At 36.8% G+C, this 25,608-nt stretch overlaps 1 protein-coding gene and 1 pseudogene across 2 annotated transcripts; both read left to right on the forward strand.

The window, feature by feature from the left end:
* The first annotated feature begins 1,183 nt into the window (after nt 1–1,183).
* Nucleotides 1,184–14,881, forward strand: LOC139959462 (large ribosomal subunit protein mL38-like). Of its 2 annotated transcripts, none has more exons than XM_071957110.1 (8): nt 1,184–1,344; nt 4,758–4,889; nt 6,630–6,838; nt 8,784–8,856; nt 12,109–12,154; nt 12,694–12,852; nt 13,233–13,369; nt 13,999–14,881. In XM_071957110.1, the coding sequence occupies exons 1-8, from the start codon at nt 1,215–1,217 to the stop codon at nt 14,112–14,114; spliced, it is 1,002 nt and encodes a 333-aa protein (XP_071813211.1). In that variant the 5' UTR covers nt 1,184–1,214; the 3' UTR covers nt 14,115–14,881. The 2 variants fall into 2 exon arrangements, with proteins under 2 accessions (XP_071813211.1, XP_071813222.1); XM_071957121.1 differs by lacking the exon at nt 1,184–1,344 and adding an exon at nt 1,478–1,496.
* Nucleotides 14,882–15,016: 135 nt separating this feature from the next.
* On the forward strand, nt 15,017–25,608 carry LOC139959468 (uncharacterized; annotated as a pseudogene).

A 25,608-nucleotide genomic window follows, 5' to 3' on the forward strand; every position in this document is an offset into this window, starting at 1 on the left:
TAATGTTTCTGTAAGTGTTCGATCCTTTAATTATATCATCTTATTATACCTCCAAGGGTGGCGGGGCTACTCCACTTGAACGCCTAAACGTGAATCCTTTTAAAAACCCATAAAATATAATGGAATAGTGGTATTGCCGAACTAAGTTGGGGGGGGGGGGTTGCCCCGGGTACAGCCAGAGGTGGTGTACATTCCCCCTCAAAAAAATGTCCCTATTTTTGAAAACCATTGTGTAAACAGTTCAAGCTTTGCCAAAGATAGCATCATTTTGCATCTAAGCCACCTTACATAAACAAAACATTCTCAGAGGAGAAGCGGACCATTCCCCTTAGACCCCCTCCAGGACGGCATCCCCTGCATATGAGGTGACAAAGGAAGAAACCGCCCGGGTTCCAACTAGGTACGCCACTGGCGAATGGAAATTGCACGAAATTCTTATATTCGCAAGTTTCAATCTAATGTTTTCAATGACTTTCTGGGCCACCGTAGTATAGATTGAGACGAATTGACCAATTTGTGATATATAAAATTCGCTATCTTGAATTCTAGAAACGTAGTTCTTCTACGGAGGCCTATATTACATGAAAAAGGAAACAAATAACGATTGTCATTTAAATTACCACTTTGGGTTACAAGGAAATCTAACTGATGATGCGAGATACTGGAAAGTGTGATATATTATCACTGTGCCACTGTCGCGAAAAATATGTTCTTCAAAGGGCTGGTAAACAATAACTTACCTGTATTTTGGATGTTTGAAATACCCGGCAGAACAAACCAGTTCAGTACACACGACGTGCCACTTGGTATAATTGTTTTGTTGTAATAATTGTAGTGGTTAAACTTTCTGTGAGTTTCTAACAACCTTGTTCTTTGAGATATCCGATACTCTCTCTTTTAGTCTTTAGTTCACCCCAAAAGGATATAGAAGAGCCAGTGCCATGAAGGGACATACAAAATTCGTGCACTACAACTATTAAAATTTGTAAAATTGAGTAGCCAGTCCTCAGAAATCGAGCTCCATCAGCCTCAAATACATTTTGTCAAGGAAGGCAGTTATTTTAAGTTTAATTCCCAACTATCTTTGTTGTGAGATATTGCAAAACTTGCGTTTAAACAAGTTATCGAGATCCACTTCACTGTTGTGAGTTCTGAAGCTATTGTTACAAGTATCTTCTACTCTTCCTTACTTCATTTGTCACAACATTTCCAAAATGGCAGCCCCCTTCGTCAGAACTTGCGGTACATTCTTTCGAAGATCGCGTGTGATGTTTCCACAACAAAAACCTCAGGAAGGCATAAACGTTCGACTATTCAATAAACCATCAAGCCGTCTTGTCCATGGTATAAAATTTTGCATTTCCATGAAGATGTAAACTAATGACATCCATTTTAAAATCTACAGTAGTCTAGGCACAACGTCGAAAACTTAGCAGTAGGCCTTGTGCCTAACACTGTGTTGGGAAGGGCCAGTTCTGCGAAGTCAAGTTTGCAAGGCGTTTAAATGATCATGTGTACCCACTACACTGTCGATGAAACATAACTTTTATGGAATTATTTAAAACAGATGTATCTAACAGTAACAAGACTGGAATACACAATCCTTGGCCGATAAAGAGAGCCCTAGTCTTGAAGTGTTTAAGACAAGATTGCCCACGCATTGTTATTAGCACTGCTGCGCTGCGCACCAACATCCTTGTTGTGATACCCGAGAGGGGTTTTAACGAGTTGCTAACAGAAACAGAAATATATTACATAACTTAAACTAGGCTAAGTATGGTATATAACAATTTGAGGAATCCATATGAAATCAAATTGCCATTTTCAACTTTCAACTTCTTAAAAATCATCATGATTGACCATCAGCTTTAATTTTAAGCACACTAAATATTGCTAGCACTTTAAAGGCATTGAAGACTCGCCCCAAACCGCGTGCGGCCATCTGAAAAAGTGAACTTTCTGTTGCTTGCAAGTGACGTTTTGTTCGTGTCGCTACAAAATGCAGACAGTAACTGAAACGTGAAACCTTAATTGTTATCTTTAGCTGGACCTGAGATGTCCATCGCTGTATCGTTTGTATACTGTGCTGTGGGTATTGACTGCAGCTGTATGTACTGACTGTACACTAGTGTCTAATTACCGACAGTAGCAAGCTGTGTGTGTATTTTCTGGGATCGATGGTGGTGGTTTACACTTCTGTTACACCTCATTCGAAACTAGGTCAATTTACCGGCATTAGACGTTTCTTTTTGCACGAGTCTTCACACCCTTTAAAAGAACATTGCTAGATGCGCAGATCCACAAAATTATTTCCATCCATTGGAGATGTCTAAACATAAACAATTCATGTCTTAGTGTGGATAGCCTAACTACTAAAGGAGGAATGTTAGCTCAGTGGTTAACGCCAGTGCATCCTTCCAATTAAAGGTCCCCAGTTCGAGTCACTCCAAGATTAATGTGTGTCATCCAGTTGCAGAGTTGTTGACAATTCATAGTCATTAAATATGAATCTAAGAGACTGACTTCGGTCAGCGTGCGGCTTTGATAAGCCACTGAGGCTTCTTCGCGAGTTCCTACTTGCAGGAAGATCTAAAATACATACATACTAAAATAGGAGTGGCAGTAAAATGCTTGTTTAAATTTGAACATGGATGACCATGGTCTGAATTTTTAGCATATTAAGAGGCAGTGCTGGTGACCTATTTGTGTGCCATAATTTACCCTCTGTCCAATAGAAAATAGCAAAATAAATGCAATTTTTTCCAAATCTATTTTAAATGAATTATTTTAATTATTTGGACTAAACATCTTGGTTGGTAACCAGTGATTCAAATAATATCCAAGTTCACCTATATATTAAAGACAAATTGATTGCTACAGACCTTTCTTTTGATAGTGTAAGTGATCTACAGATTATGTAATATCTAATTGGGTTTTCTTACTAAACAGCAAGAAAGCATTGATTACCCAGAACTGAGTCTGAGAAGTTAAACTTTAATTTATGAATGAGAAATAGAGGTATAGAATCTAGATAATATTTTTTGGGCTGTTTTTTCCGGGACAATTGTGTGGGATAGAAGATAGGACAAACAACTGGTTTATAACTGCAGTAAACTGCTTCACCAAATAGAAATGACAAATTGAGAACAAAAGGGTTCATACCTCGTGCAGAACTAATTATTTAGTTATCTTAATAATTTTCCTTCTTTATCTCCTTTTGTCAGGAGAAATTGAACATCAAAAACCTAGGACAAAATTGATGGGAAAATGCGTCAATTCGTTCACAAGAATTAGTTAGGCATTTTTTCAGCTTACAGTTGACATTGATAATGTGCATTGTTTAGGCTTGTGACCGTAAGCTGTTATTGCATTCATTGCTTTCTCCATCTATAAACCAACTTAAAGAAGCTGTAGTTTGTTATCCTCTCATCTGATTTTGATCAAATTTGCACTCTTGTAATGACCGTGATATTTTTTTGTCTTATTGCAAGGATATTTATTCACATCTTCCCAATTCCCTGAGGTTTTTTTTTTTATTGAAAACAGTTTGATACTTTGCATTTATAAGGAGGACTCATTTTGGGTATGTTCTTCCTACATCCAAGACCATAAATGTTTATTTTTAAGAAAATCACAATTTGACAGTAAGCATGGAATCTTAGAATAAGTGTTGGATGCTAATATCACATTTGACACATAAATCCAAAAGGGAGCCGGGTGAGCCGCTTACTGTACCCTTTGGCAAAATTGTTTTTGGCAGTAAGCAAATTTGCATTTTCCAGCAGTATCATTTGAAGTCTGTATAGTCTTCATAGTTACATTTAGTAAGCAAACACAGCTCCTGGGTCCTCTGTAGTTTGAATGATGTTTACACTTTTTATGGAAAGCTATAAATTCTCTGAGTATGATCTGGATTAAGATAACATTTGCCATAAATATTGATTCAGTGGTAAATGTTGTTTGATAGTTTTAACACTAAATACTTCCTAAAGGTGACCCAAAATTGATGTCCAAAATCTCAAAGGTGTGTTTTCTATTAAGTTGGAAGCAAAATAATATACAAATTCAGCTGTAAGCATTTTGTAATATAGACACATATGTTGACAAACTGCTGTGTTACAACTTTTTTAAGAGATTTGAGAATATAATTGGAAAGACTGAAAGATTTAAATGGCGTGGTTTAATTCATAAATTTAAACGAATCTGAAATGAGAACACAGTGGGGAAATTACATACAAATTTAGAAAGAGGAATTTAACGTTTCGCTGCATAGACCTCAGGCAAACATATTCTATGTTCTATCAACTAGGCTATCCATCCTTATATCAGGTGGTAATTGTTAAGCATATTTTTGCTGGGTTTGCCATTCAGAAACCACAATGCTTTGCAAACATGTATTTGAACCAGTTTCAATTATGCAACCCAGGAAATGAAGCATTTGAAGAGAACTTTTGGAATCGCATCCAAATCTGAGAGGGTCACATGGAATGACCCTTTGTGCATCCTCCCTTTTTTACGTTAAGTCTTCTGAAAACAAAATCAAAAAGGGACGTTCTGGTTTGTTCATATGTTAAATTACATTTGCGTATACAAATTAAAACCAGATAACTGAAAAACTGACTGAGAAATAAATGTTTGAAAGGTAAAACAGTGAAAAAGTGTTACTTAATTAGGTAATATGGATAAAATGTTTGGTGACAAATTAATGTAGTTAAATTGTTTTTAAATTATTTTTTTGGTCTTTTTTCTTTCCACAGCATCAGTTGGTATTGACATTGGTCTTCCACCCAAACTTGTGATGCAAGGACAGCAAACCAAAGAAAGACGAGAACACTTGCAAAACCAAAAGAGCAAGTTACAACTGGAAAAATCTGCAAGACTCCGACAGTGTCAGTATTGATACAAATTTAGCATTTTATCTGTTTTAGGAAGAAAACACGTCAGTAACCATGTGGACAAATGTAAAAACCAAAAGGCAATATGTAGGCAATTTCGTCAGACATTAGTCAAGGAAGGATAAACATAATCCTTCTGTAGCTCATCGATAGAACTAAAGTATTTCCATAAAAATGTATTGTAGGCGCCCTGAACAATTCAAATACTAATCAATCCGGTGGCTGAAGTTAATTGCTGGAAACATCCTTCATCTTCAGTTCAAAACTGAATCCTCAGCAAATATATTGGGTTTTTCAAAGCTGGTGTTTATTTTGTGAATGTAATGAGCAACAGGAGAGCGAGTGATGTCATCATGACAATATAGCTGAAAACATTTGTTTTCTTATTTAATATACTTAAATAATCGTTTTCAGCCAAAGAGATCAGTTGCATTTTGATGAAATGCTAAGTACAAGAATGATGACAGCTATTAAAGCAAATGTTCCAAATCATTCATTTCAATTCACCAAAAGATTGTAATTTAGAGGAATATAAAGGTTTTGAATAAAGTATGCCATTATGGCATCACTTCCCAAGAGATTCACTCAAATTCCTCACTCAAACATATTCAAACTCTGTGAAATAAATTCTTCTCATTCCTAAATGTGAAATTAGCTAGTAATTATCCTGAGTATTTAAGTCGATAACAGTTTCAGCCTAAATTCCTATAGTAAAGTAGGTTAGGCTAGTTATATCTGATGTAAAAGTGTGATTGGTCTAGGTGTATATGTTTTAAGTGTATACTGTATGTTTGCTGTTAACATTTTCTGCAGACAATATTGCATCTATTGAAAATTGAATGCAAAAAAAAAAAAAAAAAAACACATTTGAAGGCAACACATAAGTTTAATGCTACAATTGCAACCATTACTCAAAGAACTTTTCAAGGTGATTGGACATAAACTGTAAAACTCAGGTTTGATCCTGAGCCAAATTTAGCAATAAAGTTATTTTGGTGGAGAGAAGCCTTGAAGATCTAAGACACTCTTGTAAGCAATAGGAAACTATTGTATGCATGAGTAGATGACTACATGAGTTCAGCAAACTTAGTCTTGCAGTTCAATAATTTACATGTTTAACCACTTATTCATAGATCAAATGTAGTAACTCACAATGTAAAGTAACCCCCCCCCCCCCCACCCCATGAAAGAAAAAGGACTTTGTTCAATAGAAAAGTCACATCTACAAACTAGTGATTACTAAGGAAAAAATTACATTAAATTTGATCTAAAGGCCCTCCTGCTAAGATACAGCCCTGGGCAGTAGAGAAAAGTTTTATCTGGGAGGGAACAAAAGTCAGGGCAGTGGGACATGTGACTTGAGTTAAAGGGTTGTCCACAATGTTACCTCAAAACATTCAGACATAAGTGGTTTCCCTGCACATTCAGTACCACAAGTTCTTGTAGTTGAATATTTTTGCAACAAGAGGGCAGCTCTTGGAAAGGAAATTTAATTTTCCAACCAAATGTCACTTTTTAGATAACATAAGGAGACATTTCCCTTGTAAAAATGGAAAGAAGTTGCCTTTTATTACTAAAAATTTGGTCTCCTAATTTATGAGGTTGTTCACAATACAATGCAGCGGGGGAGGAGGGGGGTGCTGCATGATCCCCCTGTCCATGACTTTGCTGCTGTCTCTTATTTGTGACATTAATTAGAAATTAATGAAGTATGTTTGTGTTCTTTATTTTCAGTGGAAATACCGTTGGATGAAGTGAGGAGGAAGTGGGAGACCACATCTGCCCCGTATCATATCAGAGCAACCGGTCATCACTACAACATATTCACAGATCTCTTTGACGGGGCAGACTTTCTCTCCCACGTTGTCATGAAGATATTCTTTGAGTGTCCAGATGAAGGATTCATGCCTGTCTACTATGGCAATGTCATTACACCGACAGAGGTAATAACATCAAATGCTGCGACTTCATTTCCTGTTATTGGGAAGAATCTTTAAAGATTCTGAATCCCTCGTATCCACGAACTGGCCTTGAACATGTTCATTGGCGCCAGTGATCATTCTTGTGGTAATAATTTGACATTTTAAGATGCATAATGTAAGCACATTATGAATAGTGATAAATGCTGTTTAATGAATGTTACTCTGTTTAATAGTCATAGTCTCATGGTCAAGGTGATGTTTAATGCAAAATAACAATAAATATATAAGGTTTGTACATACCCACACAGCTAGGAAGAAAAAGTTCAAAGATGATTTGTACTTTTGTATTTTAGTTAGTAATTTGCTTGAATTTTCTTCAAGGACAGAAGCGGGGATGAAAAACCTTTTGACAAGATGCACGGTCAATGTCAAGTGGTAAAACTTTAAAACTTAATATTTGTGTGCTTGGTAGACTATCTCTCCCTAACTGCAAGTTTGATGTTTATTTCGGTCTTTCGTTTTGTGAGATTTGGAGGTTTTTGCCAAGTAATAACAAGACGGTCTAGTATGTACAAAATGATCATTTTCAGGTTGTCAGTGTAATGTCCTTTATAAAACTCTGTACAAAGTACTTCTGCCACTGCTATCAAAGTACTTTTAATTATTGTCATAATTAGTCAAATTAGTTACCTGCAATCATTTGTGCACGATATAAGCTTGAGTAAGAGTTAAATGAATATGCAATTTCCTATATGTGGAGCACATTATATTTTCACTATGAAGTCACCTGATTGTACCTTTAAACACTACCATAGCAATCATAAATGAAACAGGTTAAGCTTTATTAAAATGTGTAGAAAATATCAGGTAGAAAATTTTCTAGGTATGGTCAAAATAACAACATGGATTTATTCTACAATATATATTTAAATTCCTATGTGGGGGTGGGTCACTTGAAAGTAACATTACTGAGCGCTTAATTGGAAGCACACAATTTCTTCCCAAAATACATAACTAAAAGTGCATTAACATTGCTTTGATAACTGCAGTGTATGTGTTTTGTCTTCCAAAAATATTACTGTCAATAGAATTACAGAAAATTATGCAGGTCTAGATAATCAAATTTTGGTTTACGATTTTGTAAAGACTTGTTTTAGTGCAATAAACAGATTAAAGACAGGCATACAACAGTATAGTCAGTATTGCGAAGTTCGCCATACTGCGAAGTTCGGGCACCCTAAGAAATACACGATTTTCACCATGAAAACCTACAGGAAGAGCCAAATTTCACCAAAAAGTACGAAGCTACAGTTATTTTCTCTCCAAAATGACCCGTGTGCAAGAAATTACTTACATATTTGTCAATAAAATGACGAAGATCTATGAAGTCTGTTATAATTACTGAAAGAGCAACAGCGCCACCAATTTGTACCAGCGCCACACTGTAGGTTGCGTGGCCGAAATTCGCAATACTCTAGCAAGAAATACCAGTTCCACAATCACGAAGAATCTTCTTGGAAAACAACGTGAAAACAGTTTGCAGGAAAGAAAGTTTGGCCGTGTATCGTACTAAAACACAATTCTCCCACCATATGAAGTATATTTTCTGGTGATTTAGACCAGAAGATTTAGTTTTGGGGTGTTTTAAGTCTTAAGTGGGCGAACTTCGAAGTCACCGTCCTACTGTTCAGCGAATATGAGGCCATTGATTTCTGTATCTACAACAAATTCTTTTGCTTTATGAATGGAAACAGCTGACTGGAGACAACAGTTGCATCTGGCAATGGTAGTAGTAGGAAACTTAATTATCTGAATCTCAGATAAGCTTAGACATGGTTACTCTTCTTTGAGAATGGTACGTAGAGTGTTGTTTGATAATGGATATCTAGAGTTCTGTTAGATGTACAGTACAAGGAAAGATTACACTGTAGTCATGAACTAATGGATTTTTATTTTTGTCTGGCAGGCATTGAAACCCCCAACAGTCCATTATGACTGTGATGCTGGAAACCTTTGGACTTTGCTAATGGTGAATCCTGGTAAGCTCAAAAATGTTTTATTGTTTCTTAATTTTTTGCATTTGATGTCATGTTTTCTTCTGTGTTTACATTTAGAAAAAGCCTGCATTCCTTTACAATTTGGCAAAAAATTAAAATATATTTATTGAATAATTTATCATGTTACTAAAAGTGATCTTGACTACAGACAATAAGGACTTTAGCTAGAAATAAAAATCTGGGTTCACGTAATTTGTGTGGTTGTCTAATTTGTGCTCTGGGGAAGTGTTCTGAAGATTGTTGCCATTTCCTTTGGCACACACCTATTTGATTCTTATAATTTGCAAAATTTTAGTGTCATTTTAAGCTTTTCAAAGCGATGATATTTGTGCATGTTACCAAAGTCTGCAGTACATATAAGTATCCAAGTATTTACTATAGAGCAGTTCTATGTGAGTGGATGAATCTGCTTTCTTTGGCACTTTTGAGGTAATTTTCATAATTATATAAACGTTATTCCACATTTAAATTGGTGACATTCCAGTTCATTAATGTGACAGGCAGGATTTCATTTCAAATAATGACGACGACGACGATGAAGTTTAATAATCTATTATGATTATTACGTTTTAGCCAGGGATGCAAGATCTACATATTGAGATCACGACAGTATTCCTTTGCAGACTTCAACTTACTTACAATTGCTCTAGTTTTGTACTACACATTTTTTCAACATTGTTCATGCCAAAACAATATTAACCTACTTCTGTTTTGACAAAAGAAGTATCAACACTTACAACAAAAACTTTATTACCTCCCAGGTGTTCTCACCATCAAAATAATACATTAGTTAGTACCGTTACAAATGGTTATTTAGAGAATATAGGTCTCACCTGCCCAAAGTATCCTCACCTCCCACAGAGTCCAAAACAAAAGAACTTCCTTTCAAGTTGTTTAATCTACAGTCAAAGACAAAGACATGATATCACCTGGTTTGAAATTGTTAACAAGCATGCCAGTGGGGGGTTCTTTTTCTTCATTTACCGTTATAGGATCATGAAGGTCAATTGTAACAGTTCGTAACTTTTAAATATATTCTGCGGAATAGCCTTATGTGGGTTATTTGTGTCCATAATGAATTAGTTTATTTGGAAAAAAGACATTTGTTCTGATCAAAAGGTCAACTCTGCCATGACATCCGTTACAAATTAAGCATGTCAGTGATGGACACATAAAGGACCTTTAAAGAATGGGGACAATTTCACCAATGGGAAAATGTATCTTTTTTACAAGAACGGGACAATCCTCAGTTTAATCTAGGCATGTGGTAACCTTAAATGACATGCATCTGAAATAGAGATCTTCACTTCAAACCAATCTAGGTGGGCATCAATAACAACCGTATTTTGAACAATGCTACCAACTTGCAATGAAACCCACAACTGCTGATTTGGGTATAATTAAGGACTAGAGTAATAATCCTTCCAAGCAAATGATGTTTTACACAAGCAAGGGAAATTGAACACCAGATTTCAATTAAAAAGATTTTGGTAAACATGTTAAGGATATTGTGATTGTCACAAAACCTACGGTACCTTTGGTAAAATGTGGTTAAATGAACACTACAGCCACCAAATATGAGAAATCAATTCTACGAGGTGATCAAGTGTTTCGACCCCCATAAACTTGTCCACATTTCAACAGTTTAAGAGCACTCTAATATTTGCAAAGTTTTGCAATGTGTTTTCAAATCATCACATTCCTCCAAAATTTTTTAACCTATAGGTTTCAGTTTGGTTGCTCTAGGCTGTAGATATATAGATTTTTGTGTATATACAAAGCATTCCCATGTAAGGAAGGAATAAGGAAATCATATATTATGTGCCTTCAATATCAAGGGCGTAGGAACCGGGGGGCTGGGGGGGCGCCAGCCCCCAGTGAAAAATATGGGGGGGCGGAAGTATCGTTCTGCCCCCCCGCTCTGCAAGTCAGAAAACCCCTTTTTCATTTCCAAATGAGAAAAAAATCTCATTTGAAGCACCAAATTGCATCTAAGGCTAGGTGAAAATGCAAAATTCTTTACAAAATGGAGTGGGTGTTGAAGTGTGCTATATTGCACCAAATTGCATCTGAGGCCACCTGGAAATGCAAAAAAAATCCAAAGGGGAGGGGGACACCCCTCCCCTTAAACCCCTCCCCAGGCCGGCCATCAGTCTTCAGCCCCCCCACTCAAAAGTACCTTCCTACGCCACTGTTCAATATGTTCATTTGAAGCTGTGTGATAATTTCATGGTTGAATAATTCACAGCTCATTAATGGAGCCATGTTGTCTGAGTAAGCATAAGTTTCCATCTTCATTTTTTGTACAATCAAGGCTATTTATAATACAAACAATCGCTGTTGTACAAGGAACTCTGCTGTTTGGATAACATCAGATGAGTTCAGTTTATTGTCGTCAGGGGAAGAACCTAGAAAATTCATTTCAAATTTAGGTCAATAATGACTGTCTGGATCTCTAATACATTTCTATTGGCAACAGCTTTAGGGATTAAAAGTAGAAAGAGTGACTGTAAAGTTTACTTAGGTCTCAAAATATCTCTAAATGTTGGATGTTAATGTTGGTATTGTAAAATGTCTCAAAATGTGAAAGATGTCTGTAAAAGTCTCAAAACATCAGTCTTATAAGGATATTAATGTACATGTCACGTTATGTCTCTCAGCACATCTAAGTAATGCTTTAAAATGTCTGAAAATGTCTATCAATGTCTCAAAATATCTCAACTTCTCATAACATATCAGTACTGTACCAAGATTTCAAATTGTTAATGTTTTCTGTGAATTGTTGTTCAAAAATTGTCTCAAGTTCTCATTACATATCAGTAATGTAGCAAAATTTCAGTTAAGCCTGGAAATGTTGCAAAATGTCTCATACATATCATCACATATATCACTAATGTTTCAAAATGTCTGTCAATGTCTAAATGTATGTCTCAATATTGAATGCAATTGTTTTATTATGTCTGTGTTGCACAGTAGCATGAATTATAAAAAGTATATACAATTATCGTGACAACAGCAAATTATATTAATACTGTCATAAGTGATTATGGTGATTTGTAAGCAAAACTTTCACCCTTTATTTAGCACTTTTAATTATCATTATCACGATTATAAACGATAAATATTTTGCTACTGTACTTTCCAATGATTGCTGGTACCTTATAATAGATACTTATGGTTCCTGTCTCTGGCAATAATCTGGTAGTTTAATTTTTGGTATTGCTTCCTTTGCAGATGGTCACCTGATATATAATGATGCAGAATATGTTCACTGGATGATGTAAGTACACTGTGATAGTTGGTGAACTTTTAATTCTCTCTTTTTAAAGCATTTCTGTGTTTGTAATAAAAGGCAAGAAAAATATCCAAATTATTCCAATTAATCTCACATGGAGAGAAATAATTAAAACATCATTATTGGTGCCAGCAACTTTGTTCTAATGTAATGCCTTGGTAGGATATTCCATTATGTGCCTAACCAGCCCATATAAACTGTTTCTCAATCACTGTACCATTCAGTTCTGCTACAGCAAAGGTGCCATGATTATGAATTTGGTACAGTTGATGTTGTGCTTCATTTGCAGTAAATTCTGCAACCGGTATTTGTTACAAAGGTTTGAAAAAGAGACATTTATACAATTGATGGTTAATGCGGAAAGTTGTTTTTTGTCCTATTCAAATTTCTCTCTGCTTTCTGCTAGCACATTGGAAGGGGGAAATCGTCATAGTTTGTTATCGTTGGTTGGGAGCGTAATTTTGGAGCATAGCATAGATTGAGGCTCACCATACTATATTTTTCTTATATTTTTGTTAATACAGAGGCAATATACCTGATGAAAAACTAAGTGAAGGAGATACAATCTTTGATTATTTGCCTGTGTTTCCTGCTAAAGGAACAGGTTATCAGAGAATTGTCTTTTTGCTCTTCAAACAAGATGGGAAAGTTAATTACAGTGATGAGATTGTACCGTTACCATGGTGAGTGTAAAATGTTTGGGACCTGTGAATTGCTCCCTCCTTTCCAACTCATTACTTCTCCCGATTCACCCTTCTCCTTATTAGTTAAGAATTGGCTACGCTTCTCAAAATATCTGCTTATTACTGAATATGGTTTTTCCTCAAATGGAGGAAAAGAGGTGTGAATGTTTGTACCAGAATACAATATTGTTTTATTCTCCCACAATCCATACATATTATTTGCCAATCATGGAGAAGTTTGGTACGTATCACAACTAGGTTATTAACAGTAGGTAGAACCAAACCTACTTTGTGGAACTGTTTCAACTTTTAAATATGTTTGACCTGCAAAAGGTCAAATTTGGCACAATTCTATGCATCTTTCTTTTTTGTTTTCTTAGTCGCAGTTTACCAAATAGAACATTTAGTACACATGAATTTTATGCAAAATACCAGGATGTTTTAACTCCAGTGGGCCTGTCTTTCTCGCAATGCAGATGGGACCAGTCAGTTACAGCTATATTTCATGATACCCTCGGTAAGATTGTACAAATGCAGACATTTCAGAACAGCACACGATCATAAAATAAGAAGATTTTACATTGGCTTATTTAAGGCTGTGTCTCCCTGCAATTACTGTAATACACACTGGCTGTAATATCTATTTCATTGATACCATTCTTTTGTAGAAATGAAAAATATAAATCGCTTCTAAAAGTGTTTTTCATATTGTAATTGAACTGGTAATATCTGTACAGCTGCCTGAAGCTGTGTCTGCGTGGTTTTAAGAATTATGAGGTCTCCCAATTACTATCCATTCATTTATTGATTTACAGTTAGCCTCAGATAGCACATCCAGAAACTGCAACGACATACTGAGCCAGTATTATACCTTTGTAATCTAGTCCAAATCCAAAAGTGACATTCACAGCCAAGCAAAAATGCTCTATTAACTAAACTTAAACTTGAACTTAAACTGGTAACATTTTGTTTGATGGAAATTATACCATCAGACAGGACCACTTGTTTCCAGAGTCAATCTTTAACATTGTGCAAACTTGCACTTTTTTCCTTCATAGCTGTACCTCTTAACAATATTTGTATAAAGGTGATTGTTATTTATGGTTTCATTTCTCTGTCTTTCCTGGTATTGTGTTGTTTTTTCAGACATGAGGGAGCCGATCTTTGAGTATGATGTTCCTAAACTTCCTGTACTTCCCCAAATGAAATGGCCTCACAGGAAAACCTTGAACTATCTTAAGCAGTACCTTCCAGATGATTGACCACTGGACAGACTTTCAAATTGTGAAGTCACTATGGCAACCCATTTGTATTTTGTACTTTTCCAAAGGTTGCACATAGAAAAAATAAGAGAACTCTAACAGACTACAAAGTTATACTTTGCATTGCTTGGGGGATGTATACGGAAATGTCTGGTGACCAATGATGGTACCAAGCAGTATGGTGATTTCCTCATTCTGGTATCCTTGACCTCATCTGAGATAGGGTTGTGATTACCTCACAGCAAATAAATCCTCAGTTATTCACCTGAAGATGAACTTGGTGGTATTTTCATGCTGCTTAGAGAGTTAGCCTTTGTCTGTGTCATTTGTTAATTCCCCCCCCCCCCTGTTTGTTTAACAAGTAGTGCATGTATTATGCAATCATCATGCTAATTTCAAATATTCCTAAGTGGGGTCCCATTTGTGCACTCTGCAATGCTTCAACTGTGGTCTGATAATTGTCTGAAAATGCACCATTTGACATTTAAAATTTTAATCTAATTTTTTCTGAGGGCAGATGTTCCTAGGCCCCCCCTTTAATGGTAGTCACCTTCCATGATCCCATTGCCACACCCCCCCCCCCTGTGATCAATCTTGGATCTGCCTGGAATACTTTAATATTAAGATATGAATCTTTGAAATTCTTGAATGAGTTCTCAAACTATTCAAATTTTTCCTCACTTTAAGAAATTGTGTTGTGAGTGTTGCTATGGTAATTTCATGCAATGAGTATGTTATAAGTAATACATATTTTGCATAAATCCCTATCTGCTTTGTATGTCTGCCATAATTTCAACTTCTGTAAAGATGCATATATATATATTCTTATAAAAGAGAGCATTGTGGTCAAATGGCTATAAAGGCAATGGACTTGTGATCAAATCATTGCAGGTTCGAGTCCTGACCAGATCGTTAAGTTGTATACTTGGGCAAGAAAAGAATCGGCCTCTCCTAATCACTAGTGGACCAAGGTATGGGGCAGGGGGAGGGGCAAAGTGAAATCTGAAATCCCCCGATTTAGGTAGGGGCATTACCCTTTTTGGAAATGTATTTGATGTAGGTGGGGAAATGTGGGCCCATGCCCAGGGGTGGATTGACAGTGATAATCGGGGTCCCCTCCACTGTTGTCATAGCAAGCAATAAAGAAGGTGGGTTCCTTAGACAAAGAGTTGAGATTTCGCACACTTATGAGCACAACCTTTCTTGCTATACATAGATAAGACCCACAATACTCAAACAATTTGTATGCAAGTGTACTAGATCAAAGAGAGAAGAAACTGTTAACGAACTGCCTATCTACTGCCAAAAAAAAAGCCTTTGTTGGTAAATGTTAAAGTTAGAGGACCTGACATTTTGATCCCAGCAGGCACACTGATTTACCCTTGCCCGTATCTTCCCCCCCCCCCAACCCCATCCCCATTGTCCCCACCCAATCCCCATTGTGCAAGCTGATTGACTGGAGCAAGGAACCTTGAAATATTCTCCTATGTTTGAGATACGTCGCTATAGTGACGCCTTCTCCGTGACGTCCACCTGGGTATAACCCCTTGCATTCCGTAGAGAGAAAGTGGCAGCCCACAGGCCTCGTAAAGGTATACTGCGGGAGGCTTCACTATGTGAGTATTCTGAGCAGTTGACAATAGAAGCAGGAATGTTTGTTCTGGTCTCAGACGGTGGAAATCCTTTATTGCCATGTAAACAAAACGAAGGTTTGCACGTTAAATTCTGCAATGGTGAAATAATTTTGTCCTGTCTGGGTCTTTGTAATTGGATAAAAGCTCTCTACTGAAACGGACGTCGTAGCGTGGAGAAAACATTATCACAACAGAAAGGGCGTGTAAGTGTCATATCTGTATAATTAAATATCAATAACACCAGCAACATTTGAACGTTGAAGGTCGGATTGAAATGTATAACTATAAGTAGGCGACTAGGAAGTACATTCAGAAAGTTCACCAGGAGGTTAAACTGGGCATCTTTCTCTCTCTCCACTTCATTCTCTCTCTTCCATGGACTATCAAAAAGTACTTTATTTACTATTTTTGTTTGAATTAACCTTTTTCTTTTCAGTGAATATAGGCCTAGTCTGTGCCTATAGTGTGACGTCATAAAGGATGGCAACCTTTGGTACCGGAGCCTGCTACTATTTTGACCCAAAAAAAGAATGGGGTATCCGGATACGCCGTATATTAAAAAAAAAAGACAATTTTATTCGAATAGTAGGCCTTGACCTACCTTTCATAGATTCATAAAAGTTAATTTCATATAATTCTTCCAAATTTATAACCTATTTCCCTATATTTAATGATAACAGTACTGTGTGAAAGGGGTTGTTCTCTAAAGGGTTACGACGGAAGCAGTGCGTGACTCAGATGTATTCTAACGTGAAATTAACTCTAGCACGGAGGCTCGGTGTAGTTTCATGGCTAGCCCGGACATGCATGTCTTTAGCGCAACAACTGAAGGCCCTTTTGGAAGGGGCTGTTTGCATGTGGGAGGATCATGGGAGAGGTGGGCGGGCATGGATTATGATTCGTTTGACGTTCATATCGGGAGATAACACAGGACTATACTTATTTGTTTGCTGTATGCTTTATATATTCCATTATATAAGACACGTGTTTAAAATAGGGCTCTCGTGAATAAAGACATGTACATAGAGGCTTATATATAGGCCTAGGGCTTTCGGTGACAATTATAATTAAGGAATGTAAACATTTACTGCAGACCTAATCACTTTCAACAACCGCTTAGGCCTACATGACATCCTCCCTTCCCGGGCTATTTTAGATTTCTTTCTTAGTATACATATCACATGTGTATATGTTGGACAACCTTACATCGATAGCACAGCCACTCCATTGGACATCATATGCTTCAAGTTACGTAAGAGGGCCATTAAGATTAAGATCCATTTAAATGAACCAGGTAACTTAATATGTGACAATGGTCATTAAGATAAGAACCCTTTAAATGAACCAGGTTAATTTAGGCATTGTCATGACAGTTGCAGATAAAGTGTTTATTAGCAATCAAAGAGTCTGATTCTTGGGTTATATTAGCTTCACGTGTCACTTACATGAAATACACTGTGTAAACCTTTTGTCGGTATATATCCAAGCTAAATGGGCTAGGTCGCCACGGTCGTAGATTTATGACTCAAATAGGATTTAATGAAAGCAGATATCGCTTGAAATTGACAAGGTTAAGTAATTCCGTCTTTCTTAATATCACGGTTTCATAATTCGTTTCAAAACTTCGTGCAATTTTCACCATAACAAAAATAACAACACTATAACAATTTATTTCTTGGCATAAAATTGAGCTTAATTTCTAATTTGAAAAAAAGATATAAATGGAGAAAGAAACATAAAGGATAACTTGAGGCACAAAAAACTTAAATTCGGTACGCTGCATAGGTCCTTATAGAAACACTATAGGCCTATACTTTATCAGTGCAGGTATGGTATTATATACCACTTTTAGTTTCTGAGGTAATACCCCTTAGACATCTGTGGACAGGCTGAATCTCATCGGGGGCTACAACATCAGTTCTCAATTTAACATTAAGGAGCTTAGCCAAAAGTTGGCGTATTTTAAATCTGAGTTTCTTAAATATATAACGGTCTAAATAGTCTAAATAGTCAAAACTACGTCTTTAACATTGTTTCAAATTACATAGCACCTTTGCAGTGTATGCATCCTCCAATAATATTATATTGTTTTAAAGTGGAAGGGCCGCCCATCCCCTTACATCCTTTCCGTAAGGACGACCTGAAATCTTAACCCCCCCCCCATCTCTCTCTCCTGTACACAAATTATGGTTGCGCCTCATTAATGGTATGACTTTACTTTGTTTCTGTTGGCAGAATTATGAATTCCATCTTAAAAAGAAATGGCGCTGGATCTGGTGACGTCAGCAAGCCACAACGTCCCATCACATTGTATGTTATTCGCCTCTCTCCGGTTGTCGTGCCGTATGGTTGTATCTCATGCAGGTGAGTAAGGTACAAATACCTTCTAAGATTCCAGCGGCAATTATATGAATGAATACATTTATATCTTATACAGCCAATTTTTAAAGCTCATCGATATTTCCCTAAAATATAATGTCTCATGCATCATCGCTTTCAGTTCAGAGTATAAAAAATCAATCGTACACAATGTTTTTCAAACCATTGCCCTCAGTATAGATAAGTTATTCTCTAACTTAACGCTCATGCATGGATCAGTTAGGGGTCAGTTGCCTCTTACTTTCAAAGTAGGCTTTTTCGGGAGTACCCCCCCCCCCCCCTCCCTCACATAACTAACAGCCAAGCAATATAATGATTTAGTTTCACATATATTACTGTTCATACATCACTGTTCTTCGAAACTTTGACTTTTGTATCCGAAGTTTCGGAATAAAAGTCGAAAGAAAACGTCGATATGAAATGTCGCCAACATGTCGTTTTAAAAAGTCGAAATCTACACAGTTAATGTTGTCATATAGTTCATAGCTTTGACAGAAAGAGACCGAAGTCAAAATTGTAAAGAAAAATTATGAAAAGTCATAATAAATAGTCCATTGTTCCGTACAAAAATTCACTTAAGTCTTAATTTCGATAGAAGTTTCGACCAAAGAATATAGCCGAAAAAAATCAGGTAAAATAGCCACGCATATTCAAAATTCTTATTCAAGTATTTAATGCACCCCCCCCCCCACCCCCGATTATGCTTACCTGGAACATTTCTTTGTCTTTTGAATAGTCAATTTGGATCTGGTACACCTATGGCTACAAACATGTTCATTGATGAATCGTCCTGAGCGTTCATTCATTTGTGACTGAATCTCGTGCTTAAAAGAACTGCATGGACCACCTACTATATGATATATCACATAGACAGGGGCGGCGGAGGTGGGGGAAAAGGGTACACTTTCCATTTTTGTAATTAAAACGTCCCCGTTTTGTTATTTGAAAATGTACTGTCCTAGATAATTGGTTATTAATAACTTTACAAAAAAAGTGCCCTTTAAAATATTTTATGAAAAAAGGTATATAAAAAGTGACGTTTTGTTGCAAAAAATATTTACTAGTATTTGTGCTACAGAATGCCCAGAGCGAATCCATTTTGTCCCCCGTGCCCGATGGAGAATATATCAGTGTACCGATAATAAAATAAACTGTACTTTCTGACTGTGTAAAAATTGTAAACGTACGGCTAGCCTTGAATCATTCTATTTATATATCTTCACCATGTTTAGAATAATCAGCAAAAACAATTTTCGAAATGACTTCAACTGTTATATGAATATCTCTGAGTGTTTTGTATTCAGGAAAAATATAAATCTATTGTGTAACAAGGCATTAAGTATCACTTCCTGTAGCCTTTGAAATTTAGCTGTTCTTAGTTTTATGACATGTTTACTAACTAACCGAGTAGCGTCCTTGTCTAGGAGTATGGGCAAATTGATTTTGCAAACTGTATACTTTATTCTATAGAGTCGATGATTCACACTGGCTAGCTTTCATGAGCATTTCAACTATGCAAGCACTTTAAAGCACTTGGGTGATGCACACGTATAATATATATGATGACGTCATGTTGACGTGACAAATATTATTGGAGAATTTAGTAGAATTTGCTTCAATTTATATTCCTTGTCGGTGTCAGAAGGAATCTGTGCGATGGTGATGGCGTGTGTGTGTGTGCAACTCAAAATGTTAATGATGGATTACTTGGTATGTTGATCGGTCTTATTGAGTACAAGAACCTTACTCTTTTTCTGTGAAGTTCAATGGGGTCAACAGAGGTCAAAGTCTGAAAACTTTGTAAACACGATAACTCAAATAGTACATCTTTGTTGAACTTCATACATGGTATATGCAGATCTCCACCAATTTCAATAGGGTTCTTGTACTCACCAACTGGATCGACCCAGTTGGTGAGTACAAGAACCCTATTGAAATTGGTGGAGGTCAAAGGTCATATGTGGTCAGGAGTTGTCAAAGTCTGAAACCTTTTAAACATGATAACTCCTAATTTAAAGCTACAATCACTTTGTGAAATCTCTAATGCTATGATTTTCTTTTGGTGAACATTGCTTGGTGAAATTCATTTCAAATTAGTTTCGTGAAGGAAATCTATGTGTCTTCAACAAAACCTACAGTCATGAAATGAGGTCTGCTTCAGAGAGTTGATAGTCTTTCTTTCAACGTGTACTCAAACAGCTCTTATCAGTTTTCACCCTCTTAGCTTTAATGGGTCAACAGGTTATCTCAAATGTTACACACACAAAGAATGGTTCAAGGAGTCAACAGGTTATCTCAAATGATCTCAAACTTGGCCATTTTCTCTGTGATTTATGCTAAATGATTTTTGTATTGGTAGTAGGTTGTGAAAATATGTCACAGTGTATAAACAATGTCAGGCAGTTCTCAATCATTAATAACAATTATTAAAGGGATGGTTTGGTAGCAGAGTTGATTTGCTAGCTCAAAATTGGTAAAAGAAAGTGTCCTTTTATTCATACATCTATGTGTCTATATTTCACATAGGAAGACTGTTCTTTCTTGATATTGAAACATTTTGGGAAAAAGTTCTAAACTGTAAAATCCTTACGAGTGAATGAAATGGATGATGTCTATAAGGGGGTGTTAAACATAAGAGGTGGAAATCTCTGATCTTTTCTGCTTCTCACTTAATTCTTGGACAAATTTAACTCACTTGCTCTATATTAGTCAGACAGTTATTGAATTTTGAGCACATAAAAGTCCGAACAATCTGATTTTTTTTAATTTGTTACGTTTCACGTTTGATTAATACTTTTAGACCTATATGTGATCAGGTGCATGGATGACGAAATGTACAACCGACTGGAGGAAAATATCATAAAGGAGGGATGTCTTAACTTGATGAATTATCATGATTTGATTGAAAATAGATAGGTAAATTTCATTTGTACGAAGAATTAGATTCACGTTTTTACGTCTTGACTATTATAGTCATAAAGATGGCACCATCATTTAATTTTTCTATTACGTCAACAGACACAGAACTCTTCGTATCCCACGGCACCCCGTCACAATATATAGTTGAGAAACGTATAACGTTACACTTGCAATAGACATGCATCATTTTGATCTATATAAAAGAGAAATTACGATGCGTGGGCTAATTTGTTTCTTCTTTTGCTCCATCCTCTACAATTAGAATAATGTACCTTACTCCCTGGTGGATGTCGACATCATAACTTCTGTTGACGGAGAAGGGAGCAAGGAACGAAATAAAATACCAACAGGATGCCCTCCCGAAGGAGTACCTGTCCTTATCGATGGAGATGTCAAGGTGTTTGGAGTGTAAGTGCTATACATAATGTGAAATAGCCCCATTATACATACCCATCATACTACCAGTGACGTGCACAAAGAACTCCCCTATATAGCCTATATATATATATATATATGTATGATGTATGTGTATATATATATATATTTATATATATATATATATATATATATATATATATATAAATATATATATATATGTGTGTGTATTTCAATCGAAGAAAGTTAGACCACGTACTCCTCCAGAACCATGGCGCGCGTCCCTAAACGTTAATACAGAACTCTTTATCTGTCCAAACAGAGCCGCCAGATATATATATATATATGTATATGTATGTGTATATATATATTTTTATATATATATATATATATATATATATATATATATATATATATATATATTTATATATAAATATATATATGTGTGTGTATTTCAATCGAAAAAAGTTAGACCACTCCTCCAGAACCATGGCGCGCGTGCCTAAAAGTTAATACAGAACTCTTTATCTGTCCAAACAGAGCCGCTCATGTTTTCCGACAACGCCATGTAACTTTCAAACGAAAACCCAACAAGCGTCAAGGACGACGACACTGAACAATATGCACAACTAATTAATCCATTCTCACTTTCATATATTCCTCACAAATTCACAATTAATGAGTCGAAATTTCAAAACGTTGAGAATTCGACCTAAAAATATGAGGTGGGATGCTAAATGTTGACACAACTACAGTGATAGAGCCTGGGCACCAAAACAAAACGATCACTCCCAATCCTAACTACCTTAAAGGGTGCCACTCGCGCAAAAAGAAATGTCTAATGCCGGTAATCTGACCTAGTTTCGAATGAGGTGTAACAGAAGTGTAAGACACCACCATCGATCCCAGAAAATACACACACACAGCTTGCTACGATCGGTAATTAGACACTAGTGTACAGTCAGTACATACAGCTGCGGTCAATACCGGTAGCACAGTGTACAAACAATACAGCGATGGACATCTCAGGTCCAGCTAAAGATAACAAGGTATCACGTTTCATTATTTTACTGTCTGCATTTTGTAGCGACACGAACATTCCGTCAATTGCAAGCAATGGAAAGTTAACTTTTTCAGATGGCCGCACGCGTTTTGGGCCGAGTCTTCATTGCCTTTAAAAAATTACATAGATAAGATATACTACGTATATAATATACACTGAAAGTTTTGTTTTATAATTGTAACAGACTGTACTATACTCTCAGGCCCCCGTTGCGATTAGTAGGATCTTTTCCTCGTGTACATCTGCATGGACAACCTCCAGTACCGACGTGTCCGGATTACCCAGGTGTTACTGTACACCATCTCCATTGCGAGGATTAATCTTGACATATTCACAGCTCGATCGACCGCTCGACACACCCCCAGTTCAACTGTTTGTCGGTATTTGCACTGAAGATTTTTACCATGACCAATCACGTCCTACAGTGATGTGTATGTGAATCGGTCAAATCAAGTTAATTTACCGTATCTTACTAGAAAGTCTCTACATGTCTCTGTAATGTTGTTAGATCCAACTGAATAAGGTCAATAATGGGAAGGAGCATTGAGGAAATTAAAGTGGCTACTATATAAACACGTTGATTTCATCAAAGTGATCGACAGAAATATAGCTGTACAACAGATGGAAAGGTTTCTCTTGAGGTCAAAGATTTCACATCATAAAATCCCCCAGAATGGGTCGCTTCATGTTATTCTGGCCAGTAACAGCCAGGCACGTACCATAAAGCGAGGTTCATACAGTATACTGGTCGCATATATTAAATCTGGGGATTGCTTTAATTGCGTATTTAATTACATTGTAAAAGACAATTTACAACTAATTTTGACCTAGTTTTTTGGTCGAAGAAATACCTTATGTTTTTCCCCAAACCGCAGATTATTTGATTTCACGGAGGTTTTATTTCGGCATGTGTGCTATATATATATATATAACTGGCAACTTATAGAAACCAAATAAAATTGATCAGTCTGCATACGCAAATCGCCCGTTCCCAGGAAGAAACGTTTTCTTTTAATGGCTTACCTTTAATAAGACACGCTTAAAGTGATAACTTTTACTGCACAAATGTTGTTAAAATGATGTGGAAATAACGGCACTATTTTACATCTGAGCCCTCTTAGCCAAACAAAACACCCGACGTTAAACCCTTCCCAATGAGGGACATTAGCCAATCTTCAAGTTGCGCCCCTGCCCGGCCACCCTCCCCTCCAAAATAATACTAACCCCCCCCCCCAAAAAAAAAAACTGTATGCCCCTTGCAAATCTACTCAAATAACTCCGCTTGGTAAAAATAATAACTCCGCTGGGTAGAGAGAATAACTCCGCAAGTGTAAAGTCATAATTGGAAAGGCCGAAATATTTTTTCTCACGCACAATAAATTTCTTCTGTGTCTTCCAACAACCTATATATGGACTACTTTTGTTTAATTTGTACAAGGTCGGACATGGCAATCATGAGTTGCTAGCCCCCCCCCCCCCCCCGCCCCCTATCAACGATCATGTTGTTACTGGAATATTGAACAACAGAAGGGGAAGAGTTGGACAGACATCCTCTGAAGCCAAGGCACCATATAATGTGCTACACCCCCCCCCCCCCTACCTTTTAGTGTTGTATGCAGGCGCAATCAGAGGTTTATATGGATTCTTCAGGAAATAATCACTAACGTAATTCCTTTGACGTTGCATGGGAAGAGGGGAGGGAAGAGGAAAGGGAGGCGTGATCTCAGACACAGGGTTTGTTTCATCTGCGTGGGGTGGTGGGCGAATGGAGTGAACACTGATGGCAACATAATTATACGTTTGTTGAGTCGGAACAAAGACCTGAAAATACATGAACGTACATATTTCATTATTATGTCTGTAGCGATCACAGTATACGTGAGTTGAGTCTTTTGGTTTTCGATCATGCCAGAGAATTAATATTATATGAATTTTTGTTTCTCTATCTCAGGCACTCCGGATAGTTCGATTGATCGATTGATCTATACTTATTTTTGTTTCCGTCATAGAATACTTGGTCACCGATGTATTTACCCTCAGATATCACAGAGGTATCGATTACCTTCAAATCTTGCAACCGAACAACTAATTGAAACAGGTTTTAAAGAACTCGCAGTAGTGCTTGAATTTTTAGAATCTAAACTCGCCATGGGTGCTGTTTCTGGATCGTCATCACCGTCGCCATCTTTAAATTATCTCTGTGGTGGCGAACCGACAATAGCTGACTTTTTCGTAGCCACCATCTTGATGCAGACGGAGTGGGTCTCGTTCGATTTACGTCTCTGGCCGAACATGCAGTCATGGTTTGAAAAAGTTCAAACACAGAAGTACTGGCACGAAATTCACGAAGTCCATTATGATTTCATCAAACAGCTTAAGAAAATGGAGGATGATGGATCACCTTGCTAGTAGTTTTTTCATCCTTACAGTAACGTAGCAAGGGGCAACAGGGGGCCGATGCGGCAGTGGAAATGAGCTCCCAAAAGGATGATTCTTATTCGGCTTGGCTGAGGATTTTTTTTCATATTTGGCAGCTCTAGATGCCCGGATATAGAACTCTCAGGTTCTATCTGTCGAGGAGACAGGCTTTCGTGTCAATTATACCAAGTTTGGCCTACGGCCGGCGGTCGGCTTCAGCGGATGGGTAGTTTGTTTGTAGTCATTGCCCCCACCCTGGGACCCGGGCCACTGGAGGTCTCACCGGCCTATATAGTTACTCCCCTACTGGATCCTGAAGGATATTCGGAGGCGCACGCTGACGTTTTTACATGATTCGTAGAAGTTCATTATTCAATTTAAATCATTGTATTGTAAAGGAAAGGTGAGAAAAGTGGAAAACAGGAACAATAAAGAATTCAAGATAAAAAATGACACAGAGTACATATTATTTAAGTTATTTAAAGAACTACAGGGATAAAAAACATATCGATATAGATGAAAAGGAAACAAAAATAATATACTATTATAACATAAAACAATAGAAAGTTCGAAAGAACCTGGAGTTGAAATCGAAAGATTACTAATTTGGGTCAAAGTACTAACTGCGTGGTTGTATATATAGGCGGATATGGTTATCAATACTGTTATCGATCCATGTGATCCAACAGTCTGCGATGGGGTCTTA

This window comes from Apostichopus japonicus, chromosome 3 (genome assembly GCF_037975245.1).
Source record: "Apostichopus japonicus isolate 1M-3 chromosome 3, ASM3797524v1, whole genome shotgun sequence".
Classification (NCBI taxonomy): Eukaryota; Metazoa; Echinodermata; class Holothuroidea; order Aspidochirotida; family Stichopodidae; genus Apostichopus; species Apostichopus japonicus.

Bases quoted from the DNA above. Each gene is read 5' to 3' on its own strand.
- LOC139959462 (XM_071957110.1), top strand. From the start codon at position 1,215: ATGGCAGCCCCCTTCGTCAGAACTTGCGGTACATTCTTTCGAAGATCG. The intron at 4,890-6,629 runs GTCAGTATTGAT...CTTTATTTTCAG, and splicing joins ATCTGCAAGACTCCGACAGT to TGGAAATACCGTTGGATGAA. The intron at 8,857-12,108 runs GTAAGCTCAAAA...CTTCCTTTGCAG, and splicing joins TTTGCTAATGGTGAATCCTG to ATGGTCACCTGATATATAAT.